General features: G+C 42.4%; 1 protein-coding gene across 1 annotated transcript; it reads right to left on the bottom strand.

Annotated features, from left to right (window-relative positions):
* Positions 1–8,541: 8,541 nt before the first annotated feature.
* On the bottom strand, positions 8,542–16,074 carry LOC123407324 (TOM1-like protein 9). Its single transcript, XM_045100432.1, has 10 exons — positions 15,745–16,074; positions 14,519–14,597; positions 13,770–13,868; positions 13,576–13,689; positions 13,207–13,370; positions 12,663–12,744; positions 12,304–12,389; positions 10,386–10,565; positions 9,711–10,207; positions 8,542–9,390 (listed from the first exon to the last, which is right to left on the bottom strand). The coding sequence occupies exons 1-10, from the start codon at positions 15,846–15,848 to the stop codon at positions 8,795–8,797; spliced, it is 2,001 nt and encodes a 666-aa protein (XP_044956367.1). The 5' UTR covers positions 15,849–16,074; the 3' UTR covers positions 8,542–8,794.
* Positions 16,075–18,293: the final 2,219 nt, after the last annotated feature.

Here is an 18,293-nt window from a genome sequence, read left to right as displayed (position 1 = left end):
CTGCTAGCATGTCATCCCTTACTTGGAATTCAATGCACTTATGATTGGAACTATTAGCAAGCATCCGCAACTACTAACGTTCATTAAGGTAAAACCCAACCATAACAATAAGATATATTGGTCCTCCTTCAATCCCGTATGCATCAATTTCTATGCTAGGATGAAGCTTCTGTCACCCTTGCCCTCCAATACATAGTCCTATCAACATACTACTAACCCTATGGTGTGATCCACATGTGCGCTCATATGATGGGCACCAAAGGACAACAACATAGGCACAAGCAAATTAAACCAATCATAGCAATTCATCAATCACCGATAGGACAACGAAAATCTACTCAGACATCATAGGATGGCAACACATCATTGGATAATAATATGAAGCATAAAGCACCATGTTCAACTAGAGGGTACAGCGGGTTGCGGGAGAGTGGACCGCTGAATATAGATGGGGGAAGGTAATGGAGGTGTTGGTGAACATGACGGAGGTGTTGGTGTAGATCGCCGTCACACGATGATGTCCCGGACGGCGTTCCAGCGCCGCGGAGAGAGGGGAGAGTGAGCTCCCCTTCTTATTCTTCTTCCTTGACCTACTCCCTAGATGGGAGAAGGGTTTCCCCTCTGGTCCATGGTCTCCATGGCGGCAGAGGGGCGGGAGCCCCTCCGAGATTGGATCTCTCTCTCTGTGTCTTTCTGTTTCTGCGCTCCCAGATTCTGGCTTTCACCGTTTCTTAAATTCCCGGAGATCCTAACTCCGATTGGGCTGAAATTTTACCATGATTTCCTTCCAGATATTATCTTTCTTGCAGCGAAAGAAGGGCACCAATCGCCTTAGGGATTGGTCACAAGCCTGCCAGCCACGGCCTAGGGGGCGCGCCTCCTGGGCTTGTGACCTCCTCGGGCATCGTTTCGCGTAGATTCTTCTTCCCAAAAATCATAAATATTCCAAAAAAATCCCCGTAGGTTTTTTATTGCGTTTGGCCTTCATTTGGTATGGATAATCTGCGAAACAAAAGACATGCAACAAATAGAAACTGACACTGGGCACTGGATCAATATGTTAGTCCCAAAAATAGTATAAAAAGTTGCCAAAAGTATATGAAAGTTGTAGAATATTGGCATGAAACAATCAAAAATTATAGATAAGACGGAGACGTATGAGTCACATATTTTCCGATTATGTTAATTATGAAAACATCATATTTGTGTTGATCGGGTGAATTTCAATGTGCAGTTGTTCGACGATCTTCACGTGCGTTGGACGAGATCCCCCTGCATTTGTTGGTGAGCACAAATGACTTCTCCTCCTACCCCCTTAATTTGCTCTGTTCAGGTCTTCATGCCGATGAAACTTGCTAGCTTTAGATTTCTTCAATCATGAGTATGCGTGACCAGTATGCGTCTCCCGTTCGAAAGGGTGACATCTACAAATATGCATGTCTTTGCATATTTATAACCGCCATCCTTTCGAATTGTCCAACGTTATCCATGGACAGCCCGAGTATCTGTAGATTGGGTTCGTTTTCCCGTATGTTGTGCTCCGGATCCGATGTGGAATTTCGTCAGTGCCTCCCTGTTGTTCTCCGGGTACACATCCTCTCTGCTTATTGCCGAGACGTGTATAAGTAAAGGGTTCGGGTAAGAGATAACCGAGGCACGCGGAGACGATGATGTATCCCGAAGTTCACACCCTTGTGGATGCTAATCTCCGTTGGAGCGGTGTGGGGGCACAATGCTCCCCAAGATGCCACTAAGGCCACCGTAATCTCCTCACTCCCTCGCACAATGCAAGATGCCGTGATTCCACTAAGGGACCCTTGAGGGCGGTCACTGAACCCGTACAAATGGCAAACCTTGGGGGCGGTCACCGAACCTGTACATGTGGCAACCCTTGGGGGCGGTTACCGGTACCCGTACAAATTGCTCGGGGCAATCTCCACAACCTAATTGGAGACCCCGACGCTTGCCCGGAGCTTCACACCACAATGATTGAGCTCCGAGACACCACCAAGCTTCTAGGACGCCAAAGCATCCACGAAGAACAATATCTAGGGTACTAAGTACCAAAGGTAGTACGCTTCTCAACTTCTCACTTCCACGAATCACCGTGGAGAACTCAAACCGATGCAACTCATGCAATGGCAAGAACACACGAAGTGGTCAAGTCCCTCACACTCAAATCCCTCCACAACAACGAAAACTATGGAGAAATATGAGAGGAAGAACAAGGAGCTCACAAAGAACTCCAAGATCTAGATCCAAGGGGTTCCCCTCACATAGAGGAGAAAGTGATTGGTGGAGATGTGGATCTAGATCTCCTCTCTCTTTTCCCTCAAGAACAAGCAAGAATCATTGGAGGGATTGAGAGTTAGCAAGCTCTAAGAATGTCAACAATGGAGGTAGAACAAGAGCTCAACGGATGGATAAGACCAAGGGGGAAGAAGACCCCCTTTATATAGTGGGGGAAGGAATCAGACCATTACCCCCACTTACAGCCCGAGCCCAGCGGTACTACCGCTGACCCTCCGGCGGTACTACCGCTGGCTGCAGCGGTACTACCGCTGAGCCCATGGTAGCGCAAAGATACTACCAGGCCAACCACCGCCAAGAAAGTCTTCGCAAAAATGTCCGACGCAGTACAACCGCAAAGATGACGGTACTAAAATCTTGGAGCGGTACTACCGCTGACCAGGGGCGGTACTACCGCTCGGACAGCGGTACTACCGCCAGCTCTAGCGGTACTACCGCCAGCTCTAGCGGTACTACCGCTAGGGCCAACAGTACTACCGCCACCTCTAGCGGTACTACCGCTAGGTCCAGCGGTACTACCACTAGGTCCAGCGGTACTACCGCTCGCCACTGAAACAGCCATAACTTCCGCATACGAGCTCTGAATCGAGCAAACCCAAGCTTGTTGGATTCAGGACGACAAGAGCTATCCAAACAGCGACTGGAAATCTTAAGACCATGCAGATATGAAAATGCCAATGATATAGAGATGTAAGTCCTCTATGAATGAAGAACCGGCAAAAACTCCAACATCGAAAACATCATAGTAGATGCATATGGACTCCGTTTTCGATGAACTGGAGCTTGTCACGAAGATGACCATAAGCTCTAAAACTCACAAAGAGAAACACCAAACAAGAACCAAGAAGTATGATGCAAGGATGCAAATGGTTTGAGCTCTCAATGAACGGTACGATCAAGCTACTCACTGGAGAGCCCCCTTGATAGTACATCAATCTATCCTAAGCAGAAAACCTATCAAGGGCAAACCTATACCTTGCACCTCGTCCTCTTGAGCTAGATGATGATGATCTTGGCTTCCTCAAGATGGACCACCTTTCTTGATTGCGTTGGCTTGATGAAGACTAGTTGATTGCTCCCCCATACTTACTATGGGTGAGCCACTCTTCAGCATATCTTCATAAGTCCATTGCCACCACAATGGACGGCAAGCTTCAAGCACGATATATTCATGCTGATCCTCTTGAACTTGCACACCGCAATCTTGATGACGATCACCACTTGACGTCATCCTTCATGGGTTGTATGAGATCTTCCTCTAGACGCAAGCCCATGGAAACACACCTAACCCCCACATAGAACTCTCACAAAGACCATGGGTTAGTACACAAATACGTATTGGACACTACTTACCATACCATGGGATCACTTGATCCCTCTCGGTACATCTTGTACGCTTTGTGTGTTGATCATCTTGATTTACTCTTTGTCTGACGATCTTGATCAATCTTGTGTCTCTATGACCATTCTTTGGATAATACCTTGAATACCACCTTGGTCATCATATAAACTCCTTGAACCCAACAGATGGACTTCAAGAAGTGCCTATGGACAAATCCTATAAATATAACTTAAGGCAACCATTAGTCCATAGGAATTGTCATCAATTACCAAAACCACATATGGAGATATATGCTCTAACACTCCTCCTCCTCCTTCTTCTTCTTTTTCTTCTCCTTCTTATTCTCTTCTTGCTTCTTCTATTTCTTCTTCTACGTAGCTTATTTTCCCCAACAAAGACATACTTAGCTAATTATCCTCCAAAATGAAATAATTATCTTAGTTAGGTAAAAACATCATAAGAACCTTGGTTAGATCATTAAAATGACTAATTTAGCTCCAAAATGACATAATAAGCTCAAAATGGCATCAGAACCTTGGTTAGCTCATGAATATTATATACTTAGTTTTTTTCCTCTAAAATGACATAATTAGCCCTTTTAGCTCCAAAAAGACATACTTAGCTAATTTAGCTCCAAGAAGAGGAGAAGAGGATAAATGAAAAGAAGGAAGAAGAAGAAGAAGAGAAGGTCCTCCTTCTCCTAAAGAAGAAGAGAAGGTCCTCCTTCTCCTTCTTCTCCTCCTTCTCCTTCTCCTTCTTCTTCTCTTCTTCTTCTCTTCTCCTCCTTCTTCTCCTTCTTCTTCTTCTCCTTCTTCTTCTTCTTCTTCTTCTTCTCTTCTTCTCTTCTTCTTCTTCTTCCTTCTTTTCATTTCTCCTCTTCTTGGAGCTAAATTAGCTAATTATGTCTTTTTGGAGCTAAATGGATATGAAACTTACTTATTTCTTTTCCTCTTCATCTAGTCTTCTTCTTCTAACTTACTTATTTCCCATTTTGAAGATTACATTCACTTCACGAAACTTTGGATTGTATTGATGGAGTGCTTCAATATGGTTTCTTCTAAAATGGCTTCATGGAAGCTTGGATTGAAACTATTGTAGTAAATGGATATGAAACTTTGTATGTATGGATGAAACTAGTGTAATATATGGTTTGGTACGGATGAAACTTGCATAATGTGTATATATTATGGATGAAACTTATTTTAATATGGTTATGAGTATGGGGCAGTTTGTGTGAAATATATTATGGATTATGGATTATGGATGAAGCTGTCAAATATATATTATGTATTATGGATGAAACTGTCAAATATATATATATATATAGGGTCGCACTATTCGTCACCCTGGGTGAGGAATAGTTATTCCTCACCCCCCTCTATTTTAATATCAATGCATCGTAATTTTACGTTCTGTAAATTTTGTCTTATTTTATACGTAAAAGAGACCGTAAAAAAATATAATCAATATAAAAATATTTTATGTCACCTAAAATTACGAACATACAAAAATAGTGCAAAAAATACAATAAATTCAATTTTTTTGGTCTTGTGACCTATATTTTTGTTTTTTTTTTGTCAAATTTTACGTGATTTAATATAAATGTAACTATTTGTATTTCAAATGTAATTTATTTGTAAATTGATCGTAAGATTATCTCAAGTGAAGAATAAACTATTCTGCACCCTGGATGATGAATAGAGTTTCTATATATATATATATATATATATATATATATATATATATATATTCATGATTTATGTGAAAATTGATGGATATTATTAAAAATAAAATAAACAGTGGCAGTTTGGAACCTTTGTTGTCTGCCCACCGACGACAAAGGAGCTACAGCAGACGGTAAAGGGCCCAAACTGGCCTTTTGAATCAAATTGGGTGCCCCCTTTGTCGTCTGCCATGCTGGTGGGCAGACGGCAAAGGGGCAGAAGCATGGCAGACGACAAAGGGGTCCATGGTAGACGGCAAACTATTTGTGGGCCCAGCAGGTTGCCGTTAGCACTTGACGGAGGTGCCCGTAGATGTGACGTCCCATTTTCTTTGTCGTCTGCCCCCTCATGGCAAAGATCCTTTGCCGTTAGCTGTCCCAATGCAGACGGCAAAGAGGCCCTTCACCGGAATTTTGTTTGTCGTCCAGTTTGCCGTCTACTGACGGACGGCAAAGGCCTTTGCCGTCCGGGGTGTCCCCCTTTGCCGTCTGCCATGGAAGACGACAAAGTATCTGCTCCCTGTAGTGATAGGGCCCAAATGAAACCACCAAGACAAGATTTTAGCTTACTCCTCATACATGCTCCATCCAACTGCATATTTGTACACGCATTGTACGATCACATGCAAACATATATTTCATAAAATGAAAATGCATCGTAATAAGCATTACCTGCCGGTACAAGAAGGCTAGTGCCCCCGACTCCACTTAACATCCCAGTTACAGGGAGGATCCAAGAACATCCATGAGGCTGTGTCCCTCGTGCCATCCGGAAACACGACTTGGGTCAAAAGATTCCATAAGTAAGCTCTGGCGTACCTCTTCACAACATCCGGACTGGCATCCTCTCGGCACTCGTAAAAATGTTATCGTAGCCACGGGTACAACACAACGGATGGCCTAGGATCCTTCTTGGTTTCATGAATCCACGGTGGTGGTTCAACACCAACCAATCCTGCAATCCATTATCGCCACCCCTCAGACTTTACCTTCTCGGTAAGAGCCCTGCCCTTGATCGGTAGCTAGGAGATCATCGCAATATCCTCCAAAGTGATGGTCATGTCACTAAGAGCAAGGTGGAAAGAGTGCGTCTCCGGCCTCCAACGGTCCATAAGAGCGGTAATGGACGTCGAGTTCAGCCATTGTGGTGTGCCTTTAAAGTTGAGCGCAAACTGAAGAAGATCCATTCTTCTAAAATAAGGCTCGTAGCGACGGTCATACATGAGAGATTCACGCGGGTTGTGGTCCCTCAACTAAAGAACTAGTGGAACCTAAAAAACAAAAAACAGAATTTTATTACTTCTCTCAACTTGTCACAATATGAAAAGCAAGCAATTTAATACATAAGTACCTCCCCTCTTTCCACTAGCATAGCACGATGCTTCTTCTTGTAATAATCATCAAGGCCGGGATATTTATCCGACTCGAACATCCTACATAATATTTATCTGGCTCGAACATCCTACATAGTAAGTTTAGGAATTAACATAACAAATTTTGCAACAAACAAATCATAAATAATATTAGGATTCAAGATAATACATTTCTAAAGATTCACCATGTTTCACCATGAAGAATAATCTTAGGTTTAACATAATAAGTTTAGCAAAACACAAATCACAAACAACCAATTTTAGGGTATCACCATGTTTCAAAAAATGCATCTACAACAATCAATCTTGACTGAAAAAATTGAGGAACGGAAGGAGAATACCTCAAGCAACTTCGGGACGGTCCGATCTACTCTTTTTGATGGAAAAAATGGAGGATTAGGGATGGGTTTGGTGGAGAAGGAGAGAGGGGCGGAGAGCAGTTCGTCTTTGTCGGCTGAGGAAGAAGATGGGGGTTGGGCACCCGCGGGCCATGCGGCTGACTTAATCCAGGTCAGAAACGCCAGAGGCCCTGGCGTTTCCAGCAACGCACCATGGGTTAGCGTTTCTAGCCTGCCACATCAACGCGCAACGCGTAATCGGCCCGGCAGTGGGCCAATGAAGAAACGCGACCCACCTCGATGTTTCTATGTTGTTCAGAAACATCATGGCCTTCAGCGTTTCCAGAAAGTTAGATCGTGAAATACTTTCATATAGGGTTAAGATGTTGGCCCACAAGGTTAGAACAGTGATTTCGGCCGTGTCGTCCACTCTTGGGGATTTGGGATTCTAGGCGGTAGGACTTAATGTCTGCAAGCTCCTGATCAGCAAAGTCCATCCCACATAAGCACAAGTCCAAATGGCAAGAACACACATACCCAAAAATATTGGAGAATAAAATAGACCTGTATATACTAACTTAAATCAAGTGTCTGTATGGCGTCTACACCTCTGTTTTAAATTTTTTGACAAACGTACACACACATGTACTGTACGTTGGTGTTCTTCAAAAAAAATGTTATGTACGTTGGTGGGTCCTTGCTTTGCATATCCACCTTATCATCAAAGCAACATAGTTCTAGTAGTCTGTTCTTCTCATGGCCATACACCTTCTTAGTATCTTTGCTGTCTGCGACAGAACAATCGATTTGTGTATGCGGGATTGCAGCTGTATGGTGTTAGCAATTTACTGTAGAATGGTATGCATGTACATCTCCCTCGCACACCTTGGCTGTATGTTGTGCCATCTCCCTCGCACACCTTTGGACGCTAACTTCCAGGCTATACTTGAAGTTCATCAATGCAATTTCTTTTAAGGAAAAAAGGCATGTCACCAAAGCTAACTGGAAGCCCAAGGCACAACACAAAGCATCATAAACATGAGAGAGAGGGAAACTAATACCCGAGAAATAGGAATGGTACTTAACTACTACCCGTAGACACACAACTTATATGTCAAAACACATCACAAGTTTTTCTAATTAAAATGATAACTTACATGTCGCAAGTCAAAAGCTCCAAACATCTACACTACAGTTTGTGAAGTTCCAGCCATACTAAACCATTGCCCTCTAGGGCTTTCCACCAAACCTCTGGTGTAAATCGGCCGCGTAACAGAAAACCGGATGAAGCCTTTTGGGCTGGTCAACCAAATCGTCAATGAGCACTAGGACCGAACTACTTACAAGTTCAAGTCCTTTTGGGAAACTTATAATTCCGGAAGTTTAAGCTACTCACTCACAAGCATCACAAATACAATAATTACCCCGCAAATGCTGCCCAAGACCAAAAGAAGGTACACAAAAGAAACCGACTGTATGTACAAAAGAATTTCTGATGATTCATGAGAGCCCTGCGCTTGCAAGTGAACAAAATATAATGGCTCCCAAGTAAACAAAATAATTATACCGAACCACACTTGCTATTGAATTTCAAAATCTATAACTCACCTACTACTCCCCAATAGGGGAACTTCCCAAATAACTTATGTACTATGAGCAGAAGCTATCGCTGTGACAGAAATGGTACTAACAAGGATTCCATTCATCTTTACAAGCGACCAGCCTTATTAGCTGCAGTTTTGCTAGGCTTTGTTTTGGCAATGCTGACCAGATCACCAAAAAGTGAATCTTCTGGTCTTGCTGGCCTATTAGCTTGATGAAGGGAAGAAGACGCGGGTGTGCTATACAAACCGTTGTTTTGCATGGCAAGTCCGTTCATTCTCTGAGAAAGCTCGTTTGCACCGGGATACCCGTATGCAGCATTTGGGACATAGTAGCCTCCAGGCTGCTGACCATAGCCATAGCCGGCCGCCATCTGCCCACCATACATCTGTTGCTGGTAGATATCTCCTGCCATCTGTTGGGGATACATGCCGCCTGCTTGGTTGCCTTGCATTGCAGGATACATGCCCCCATATTGCGCGTTAGGCATGGGTTGCGGATGTTGAGCCCCAGGCTGCTCCACATATCCTGGTGGGAACTGCATTCCGCCTGGTTGTCCAGTCAGCAATGGTTGCGACAGTGCAACTTGCCCAGGCTGAACAACTTGAACAGGTTGGGGTGGAATGCCTCCGAACTGATCGCTTTCTGCAGGCTGAGTTTCCCAGGGTGGTGGTGGGAGGTCGCTGCTTTGATCATCTTGACCTGTCAATCACAAAGTACCTACAGCTCAGGACAATCTTGTACATGCCGTAAACAGAGGCAAAGCTACAAAAATATCTAGCGGACAAACAAAAACAAGAGTCCATACTACTCTCTCGAAAAACTTGTAGTGCATAAATAGCATTTACAAAACAAATCTAGCAAAACCTAGATATCAAACATAGATACTACTCCCTCCGTAACCTAATATAAGACTTTTTTTATACTATGACTTGCCAAAAAACGACTTATATTAAGTTACAGAGGGAGTACTAGATAACATATTAGGTCATTATTGCAAGTATAGAAGATAGTGTATGTACCATAATTTGGTGCCTGCTGTGGTTGGTTCATTCCTTGAGCAAGCTGCCCATTCCACGAACTTGCTGAGTTTAGCTCAGAACTTTGACCATAAGTTGGGATTGTATTGGAAGTCAACCCGTTGGAAAATGAAGACTGCTGTGGTGGAACAGGATGCTGTGGAGCGGGATATGCTTGTGGTGACGAGAGATTAGGATTTGAGTTTAATATTGGGGACGATATAACGGGGTTGTGATTGTTATTGCTAGCATCGCCTTGCGAAAACATGTCTACAAGATCTAAGGTATTGTGGCCCGAAGCAGAAGCTGCAGGGGAATTACCAACAGGAACAAGGGCTTGAGAATTCACAGGTTCTGGCTTGAAATAATCATCTCCACTCAGTAGGTCAATACTCGGGCCAACGGATGCTTCTCCAGGAGGCTTTGAGGTGCTGGATGATGGAGGAGCAGGAAGTGCTAATTGCTCAAATGGAGAAACCTTACCAACAGCTTCAGAAGACCTGACAGGTTCAGATGGTATATAATAAAAGAAGTCAGTCAGAGCTTAATGCAGTACTCTACTATTTTTAATCATTCCAATACTGTTCCAAGAGTTCTGAACCCACATTACTCATGCATCATTTAAAGAGAGTAACATGAGCTGATTAAAACAGGATACTTGGTATAAGATAACACAACCTTTGAATTGGCTCCTTTGGCCCCTCTGGCTTTGCTGGTGGGGAACTATTCGCAGGGGCCTGTGGTGGTTTTGGCTTTTCTACCCGAACAGCTATGCCTGCAGCAATTGCATCATGTTTTGCTAGAACACGCTGCAAATCGTCATTCAATGAAAGGCCCTGGCTTAGCAGCTCTTCATCGCTGTGACAATTTAATGGATGGAAATAGTTAAGAATCATATCATAATATGTACTCATAAGAACACAACAGGCTGTACAGAAATTCAACCAGTAATACAAAGCTACAATGTGGAATCTGGTTATGGAAAAAGCAACCAGCAAGCATGAGTTCAGTAGCCCAATTTTCAGCAAATAATACAGTCATGTACATAAATGGGCGTATCTCAAACAGAACACAGTAATACAGTATCAGACAAAGTTTGGACTAGAACATAACTGAAGTATGCATATAGTATCCCCGCAAAAAAGATGTACTTCCTCTGTTCCTAAATATAAGTCTTTTTAGATATTTCACTAGAGGACTACATACGGAGCAAAATAAGTGAATCTAACTCTAGTATATGTCTACATACATCCGTATGTAGTTTTCTAGTGAAAACTCTTAAAAGACTTATATTTAGGAACGGAGGGAGTATATGGTAGTAATGTCCCTACAGGGCTGAACTAGCTAATATATTTTCTTCCCGTTGTGTATTTCTGTTTAATTAGACAAATGGTGGATTGGTAGTACTACCACCACAATTTCTCTATATATTACTGATCTGAACGCGCCAATAACAAGTTGCCAATCATTTCTGTAAGGTCACATGCCTAAAATGCAAAGATTAGGGTGAAGTACCATGACACAAACTAATATATTTAGGAAATTAGAATAAAGAGCTGTTTTAGGAGTAATTAGGGAGTGAATGCAAGCTTATTCAAATTATTGCATCAAAACTGGCGTATATTGAGCACTGTGTGTAGTAGTAGCAATAGATTCATGTTTTGGTGTTGTATGCATATAGCAGAGAAGAGTATCAGAGCTCATGGTGCCAGAGGCATGTGATTCGCCGCCACGGTACAAGCTAGGACTAAGAGGGTCCAACAGGAAAGCGGTGAATCCAGTTGAATGCAGCAGCTTTGTCAACCAAACTCCAGCTTGGTCAGTGGTGATTTGTCTGCTCACACCAGCTGTATATGGATCAGCAGCTGGCAGGAGTTCTTGGGGAAGTGAGCTTGCAGTGGTCGGTGTGATGAGCCACAGTACAAGGACAGTGGCTGGGGTTCCAGATATGGCTTTGAGAATGATACAGCTAACTATGTGTCATATGAATCACTGTCACCAGAGTACAAAGCCTTCATCAAAGAGTTCAGGCTGGTGTGTTTCAAGATACTATGGATGAGAGGTCTTCTACCAGAGTTCAGGCTGGTGGCCGAATGGCGGTTGAAGCTTCTGTGTGGCAACAACAACAATGAATATTGCAAATAATCCACTTGACCAGACGAATCATGTGGTGATATATATATATTCTCGTCAAAGAGCGGATTTATGAGGGAACAACCTTGAAGTCCCATCTTGAGGGGTGGTGGTGTTGTATATTGAGCTGTGTGTGTTAGTAGTAGTTGGCCAAAGGTCCTTGTATGTGGTGTTTTATATGTAGCAAAGAAGAATAGAGAGAACTCGAGAGGTTCCAGAAATTTTGTCAAGAAACTTCAAAGGTGTATAATTGGATAGCATTTAGCATAGATGTTCACAATTGCATCCTTCTTTCCCTCGGTTTTATCAAGAGGAAATCAAAATGAATTTGGTACCAAAGGCAGTTAGTGGGTTATCAAAACTATTAATTAGGTCAGAAAAATGCATATCCTACATTTCCATTACCCGATTCCATGTAGTTCATATGCTGCTTAAACAGCCAGACACCACAGAAGAAACTTACGAGGTCGTGTTGACGAGCTGAACCACTCTCTGCTTGTAAGAACGACATTGGTCCACAAGGTCCACAATGACCTCCTGCCTTAGACCCTGCATGCTCATTACAGATTTATAGTTAGGCAATACTTGACATCTAAATCATAAAACTAGAAATACTATGATTTAGAGTCCAGTGTTAAGAATTTTTAAACTATGAAACATGGCAGTATACATATCCAACTTTAAGTAAGAAAATTCAACACAGCCATGTAGGATGGTGTTATGTTTTCCTGCATTCACTTTCCACAACAAAACTGGTCATTGGATCATTCTATGAACCACATATTGTTACAACATGTGAGTAGGCAATGAGCAGTGAAATACCTCTCTGTTACCAGGATCAATAGCATTTAACATCTCTGAGAGAACATCCATGACACCACTTGCATTCTGAATTTCTGTCACACTGGAGGAAAAGGTTTTGCAAATTTGAAACATTCTTATAGAAGGGAACTTGAAGACTTCAAAGTAGTACACTGCTAACCATAGTGATGATGGCTACAGAATTGGAAAGGAAACTAAAAGCAATTACAGGTCCAATAACGGATATAACTAGAAAATTATTATACAGTAAAAGGCACACATTCAATATCTTCGGGTTCTGGTTAGGTTATGCCTCAACACTTCTCTAGAAAATTATCCTAACGGAAATAATAATGTACACATACTGTCACATCATATCAACTATTACATAAGTTTTAGAGGCAAATTGCATATAGTATATTAATGTGCAAAGGGATTAGCAGTATGTCAGCAATCAATTATGTCATAATTCAAATGCGTACAAGATAATGGACATGGTTCGCATTAGTTCTGAGCATCATTAATCCGTGCTTGCATGGTCACTAGATTCTTGAAGATAATGTACCTTAATGTAGATACTTCTGGCACTGAAGATGATTCGGGTGCCTCTTGCCGATAGTCAGTATTACGTAAAGCAGGAGGAGGGTAGTTCTGTAGAGGTTGAGTTTGTGGTGGAGTATAGATTGGCACAGAACTCTCTGACCTTTGAGGAAATACGGCTCCAGCACGCTGGTATATCAGAGAGCAACATTATGATAAGTTGAAGGAAGTTTCATATATCAAAGAGCAAATGTATGATGTACACTAGATCACAGATGTTGTCATGTTCCTGAATGCTGGCTTAAGAAATGCTCATTTTTTTTGTACAACTGATTTAATCTTATCTAGTAAAGGAAGATGAACCAAATGTCAGCATACTTAAAGTGAACAATACCAGCAGTTCTTGATATGCCGCATAATATTGTGGATATCTTGCACGAGCACCACCAAAAGCTTCTTGCCAGGTGTCAATCAAAATGAGTATCTTCTCTTTTACATGATAATCAGGCTACAAAACAAAAGGGAAATCAAAGCTGATACCTTATTCTTAATATTATAGTAAGACAGAATAGAAATTTGCAGGCAGACCTTTTTCTTAACAATCTTCACCATTTCATGGAGTATATCTCGCTCAGCAACATGCATGTGAACAAAATCTCCACAATTTTTAATCAGCGTCTCCAGCAGCTAAAAAGGGGGAAATAAAATGAAGTACGTCAGTACAGGCTTGCTTAGCTTACTTGGGATTAGATTACAGAATAAATAAACCACAAAGTATGTCTTCCAACTAGCACTATGCCACAGCAGATACAGAGATACATGATACTGTAAAGCATAGGTTAAGGAAACTAACAAGTGACAAGGCTACGTTACATAGCCCAATATGTTCTCCCTCATAAATTCTTCTGAATCTGTCACCTAGACCACTCCTAACATCAGCGATCCATACAAACTTGCAGTCAGCATCACACCTATCCTTAGGATGCTATTCAAGCATGAATCATGTAACATATGATGATGTTAAGTGCTGACTGGAACCTCTTCAATATCTTTTCGGATCTGACTAACTGTCAATCGTTGATCATTACATGAGATTCTCCGCTTCACATTATTATGGCTACCGTCAACTTTCGAACAAGCAATCAGTAGTTCATCACACTAGTTTCATCCTAGTTAAGGTTCTAGCTAACTTATCATTCAGAAATCAACACCAAGCCATAACAAGACGCAATCAATATGGAGTCATTAATCCATTCATATGCAAGTCATACTGAAAGATGTACAGAACTTTGCATTATCATGGAGATAAAGATACGAGTGCACAATATGATACTTACTGTTAGTGCGAGGAGCTGGATCTTCGAGTTCTTGTGTCCAATCCGCTTCTTGATAGACTTGACTACATCTTTAGCTTGTCTATGTGCACATAAAGTATGAGAGAATATAGTAGTAAAAATGTTAAATACAGCATACCATGCAAGAATATAGCAAATAACTCACGCACGAGCTAAAATTACATTTGGTCCGAGACTGTCTAATATAAGCCTCAGACCAAAATCCCCGTAATTTCTTCAAAGCCCCTATGGCTTCGAAACACCAATACTACTCGTATCCGGTGATTATTTATTTAGAAGGAACATACACTTACTGCACAAGCTTCATGAACAGCTCAACAGATCGAGATTATTACATTCATCGTCTATACGAAGTCAAAAACTAACAAGGAGCCCTCAAAATTCGCTGGCACGGGCTCCGCTAAAATCCCGGTTATCGAATATTTGTTTCTTCCACTCCATGCTACTGAACAGCTTGTTCATATTCACTTTTACAGGTCACAGGACAGTATATCAGCTATAATATTGGTATAGCGATTGAAAAGAGCTGACCGTGTCACATTTTCCCATCATGACCCCAATCGTCATCATTGCTTGACTATGCATAGTACTCCCTCCGTCCGGAATTAGTTGTCGCAAAAATGGATAAAAGTGGATGTATCTATAACCAAAATGCATCTAGATACGTTCATTCCTATGACAAGTATTTCTGGACGGAGGGAGTATATGCTATACTGTGGCAAGAAGATGGAAATCTTTTGGCACCAGCAAGCAAGCGAGGAGTGCAGATAACTCGGGTGTATTGCATCTCCAAACAAAATTCACATTAACTGGCATCTCAACTGTAGATTTAATTAACCAGGACACGGCAAAGATTCCCTAATTTCAGTTTCTTTACTTGTTAGTGAAAAAAATCACATTCACTCCATGTCTACTCTGTACCACAAAAATAGATTGAACCTCAGCTGAATTTCGCAGGATGACAAGGAACGATCATCAATCACTCCAGTCCGAACCCTCACACCATGTTTAGCACAAGCGTCACCCCGACCTCCATCCAACAAAATCATGGGGAGACTGCCACAAAATAGCAGCGGGACAGGCCAGACCACGTCACAATTAAGAACGGTACTTCTCGCCACGACCACGAGCACCTCCACGCCGACGATGCCGTGAACGATCAAAAGCGGACATGTGGATAGCAAAGGGGAGGGCGAAGAATGGCTCACGAGGGGTCGTGGTTGAGGATGTCACAGATCTCGAGGTTGAGGGACCAGTCGGGCCCGATGAGCGACTCGCTGGTCGCGCGATCGACCAGGATGGACTGCGGCATCGCGGCGGGGCGCCCGGGGACGGGAGAGATGAGCGAGCGCAAACCCTAGTAGTCGGCAAAGCCTCGCTGTTTCCGTACCTTCGCGTTTGCTTGGCTTCTCTATGTCCGGTCGGTCGGACGACGAAAGGAAGAAAAATTCTCTCTTCCTTTATTAATTATAAAAATAAGAAAATTCTGGACTGGGAATCCGAATTTGATTTTGATCTGGTTCGGCCAGATTTGCTCTAACTTTGGTATATTTATGACTTACTTTTGGATATCTTGTTCATTCCTTCTTGTAACTATTTTGCGTTTACATTCTTCTTTGTGGATACATATCATCATGATTGTCTTATACCTAGAATTTTTTACACTTGAGATAAGTTACATCTTTAGTTGATATCCTCTTTTTTTTCACGTCCACCATTGCATTTCTTTTTCAGTTTTTGGTGGTTCCGTGAAAGGATTTATCTTGATTGCGAATCTTATATCCTTGCATCTTGATGTACTTTTTGTTGGTGAAGATTATTTTTCCTCGTGCTTTTCTTAATGAGGGTTTGTCGCTTCGATTGACATACCTCCTCTTGACAAGGCTATTATTTCCTATCTTCGCCATGGGTTGTCACAAGCGTTGGTGCTTAATTTGTTTATTAGTAAGATTATGAACCCATTTGCTAGTTGTGTGTGGGGGAAAGGATATGTCTTGCATTTTGTGTTGATGGTTACTGCTCATCCCTATGTTAGTCTTCTTAAAAGTGCTTTGCCATGACTCGCACACATCATTTTGATTGAGCCTATTCTTAACTTTGCCTCTTTTACATGTTGCTCAATCATATGGTTGGTGCAAGTGCTATGCTTATTGTGTTATGTATTTTCTTGTACTTGTTGAGTGTTTCTATTGATTTTGGGGGAGTTGAAAAGGATCGAGATGGACCTAGAGGGGGGTGAATAGGTCCAATTACAAATTTTAATTGTTACTTAGCAATTGTAGGCGATAATGCGGAATATGAACTTTAGTCTAACAATTGCTCCGGAGATAAGGTGAGAAGTATGATATAAAAGTTAAGCATTTAACTAGATAAACAACCTTAATATGAAAACAGATTATACAGGTAAGGATACAAGTAACCACAAGTAAGGAGCTAGGTTAGGAATAACCGCAACTCCGAGAGATGAGGATGTATCCCGATGTCCTCTTCCTTGGAGGAAAGCTACATCACCGTTTAGAGTGGTGGATGTTACCAAGAAGGCACACCAACACCACGGAGGCTCATCCTATTCTCCCCTTGAGACAACACCACGAAGACGTTTCTCAACCACTAGTGGTAGGCCTTTAGGTGTCCTCCAAACCCTCACAAACTTTCCCGGGGGGAATCACAAAGGTTTGACTCCTCTCCGAAGAACTCCTACCGTCTAGGAGTCTCCAACCTCCAAGAGTAACAAGATCAAGGGAACGGCTCAAAACTTGCTCAAATCACGAATTGCTTTTGGTTGAGATGAGGAGGGAGGGACGATTTATCTTTTGATTGGAACAACACTCAAGAATCCTCACAAACACTCTTGGGATCTAGGATTTGGTGATGAGTGAAGTGAGTGAGAGAGAAAGTTGTTCTTGGAATATTTTGTGGTGTGTTGGACAGCCCGAACCCAACCAGGGAAGGGGGTATATATAGTAGTGGTGGAAAATGACCATTGGATGTCACTTATGTTGCGCACTTGCCAGACCTCCGACAAGTTCCAGTCGTCCGGACACAAGGGAAGGGTCGGACGTCCGATAGGGGTTGGACATCCGGGCACTGAGGATAGCAAACCAGCACAGTAGTGGGAAGTACAACACAGGGTTCGGATGCCTAAAGGCCTTTGGTCGACTAGTGCACCGTTGTCCGGAAGGGCCGGACATCCGATCAGTTTGGTTCGGTTGGGACAGCGTTGGATTTCCGGCCACACACGGACGTGAAAGTGTGTTATATCGACAAGAGGGGGTGAATAGGTGATTTTTACAAATTCATCACTAAGGAAATTCCTAGTGAGGAAAGTCCTCAGTCATGAACTGAGTGCAGTGGAACTGTGGTGCAAACGCGACTATAGCTTAGTCCTCAGAGTGAGTTGTAGCATTCGGTTTGCAAAGGTCGCGTGAACAGGATAAGCAGGTGATGAATAATCCAGGTGGAGAATTTGAGGTGAGGATTTCAGAGAAAATCTTTAGTCAAATTCTTTAGATAGTGCAGATCAAAGTCATCAACATGCAATTGAGGAAATGAAAGAGTTGAGGAAATACAACCCATATCTCGATGAAGACAATGATTTGATGACCCAGTTCCAACTGGTGTGATAGTTGTACATTTGGTTTGGAACGGCTTGGTATTCAAACCAAAGGACACATAGTCCCGGAACACACAATCCCTACCGTATTTTCCTTGACCTAAGGACACACAGTCCTCGCCCAACACTCGTGGTAAGTCTTCA

This window comes from Hordeum vulgare, chromosome 7H, assembly GCF_904849725.1.
Source record: "Hordeum vulgare subsp. vulgare chromosome 7H, MorexV3_pseudomolecules_assembly, whole genome shotgun sequence".
In the NCBI taxonomy this organism is placed as follows: Eukaryota; Viridiplantae; Streptophyta; class Magnoliopsida; order Poales; family Poaceae; genus Hordeum; species Hordeum vulgare.
The sequence above is the reverse complement of the archived record's forward strand: the minus strand, read 5'-3'. Positions and strand labels throughout refer to the sequence as shown.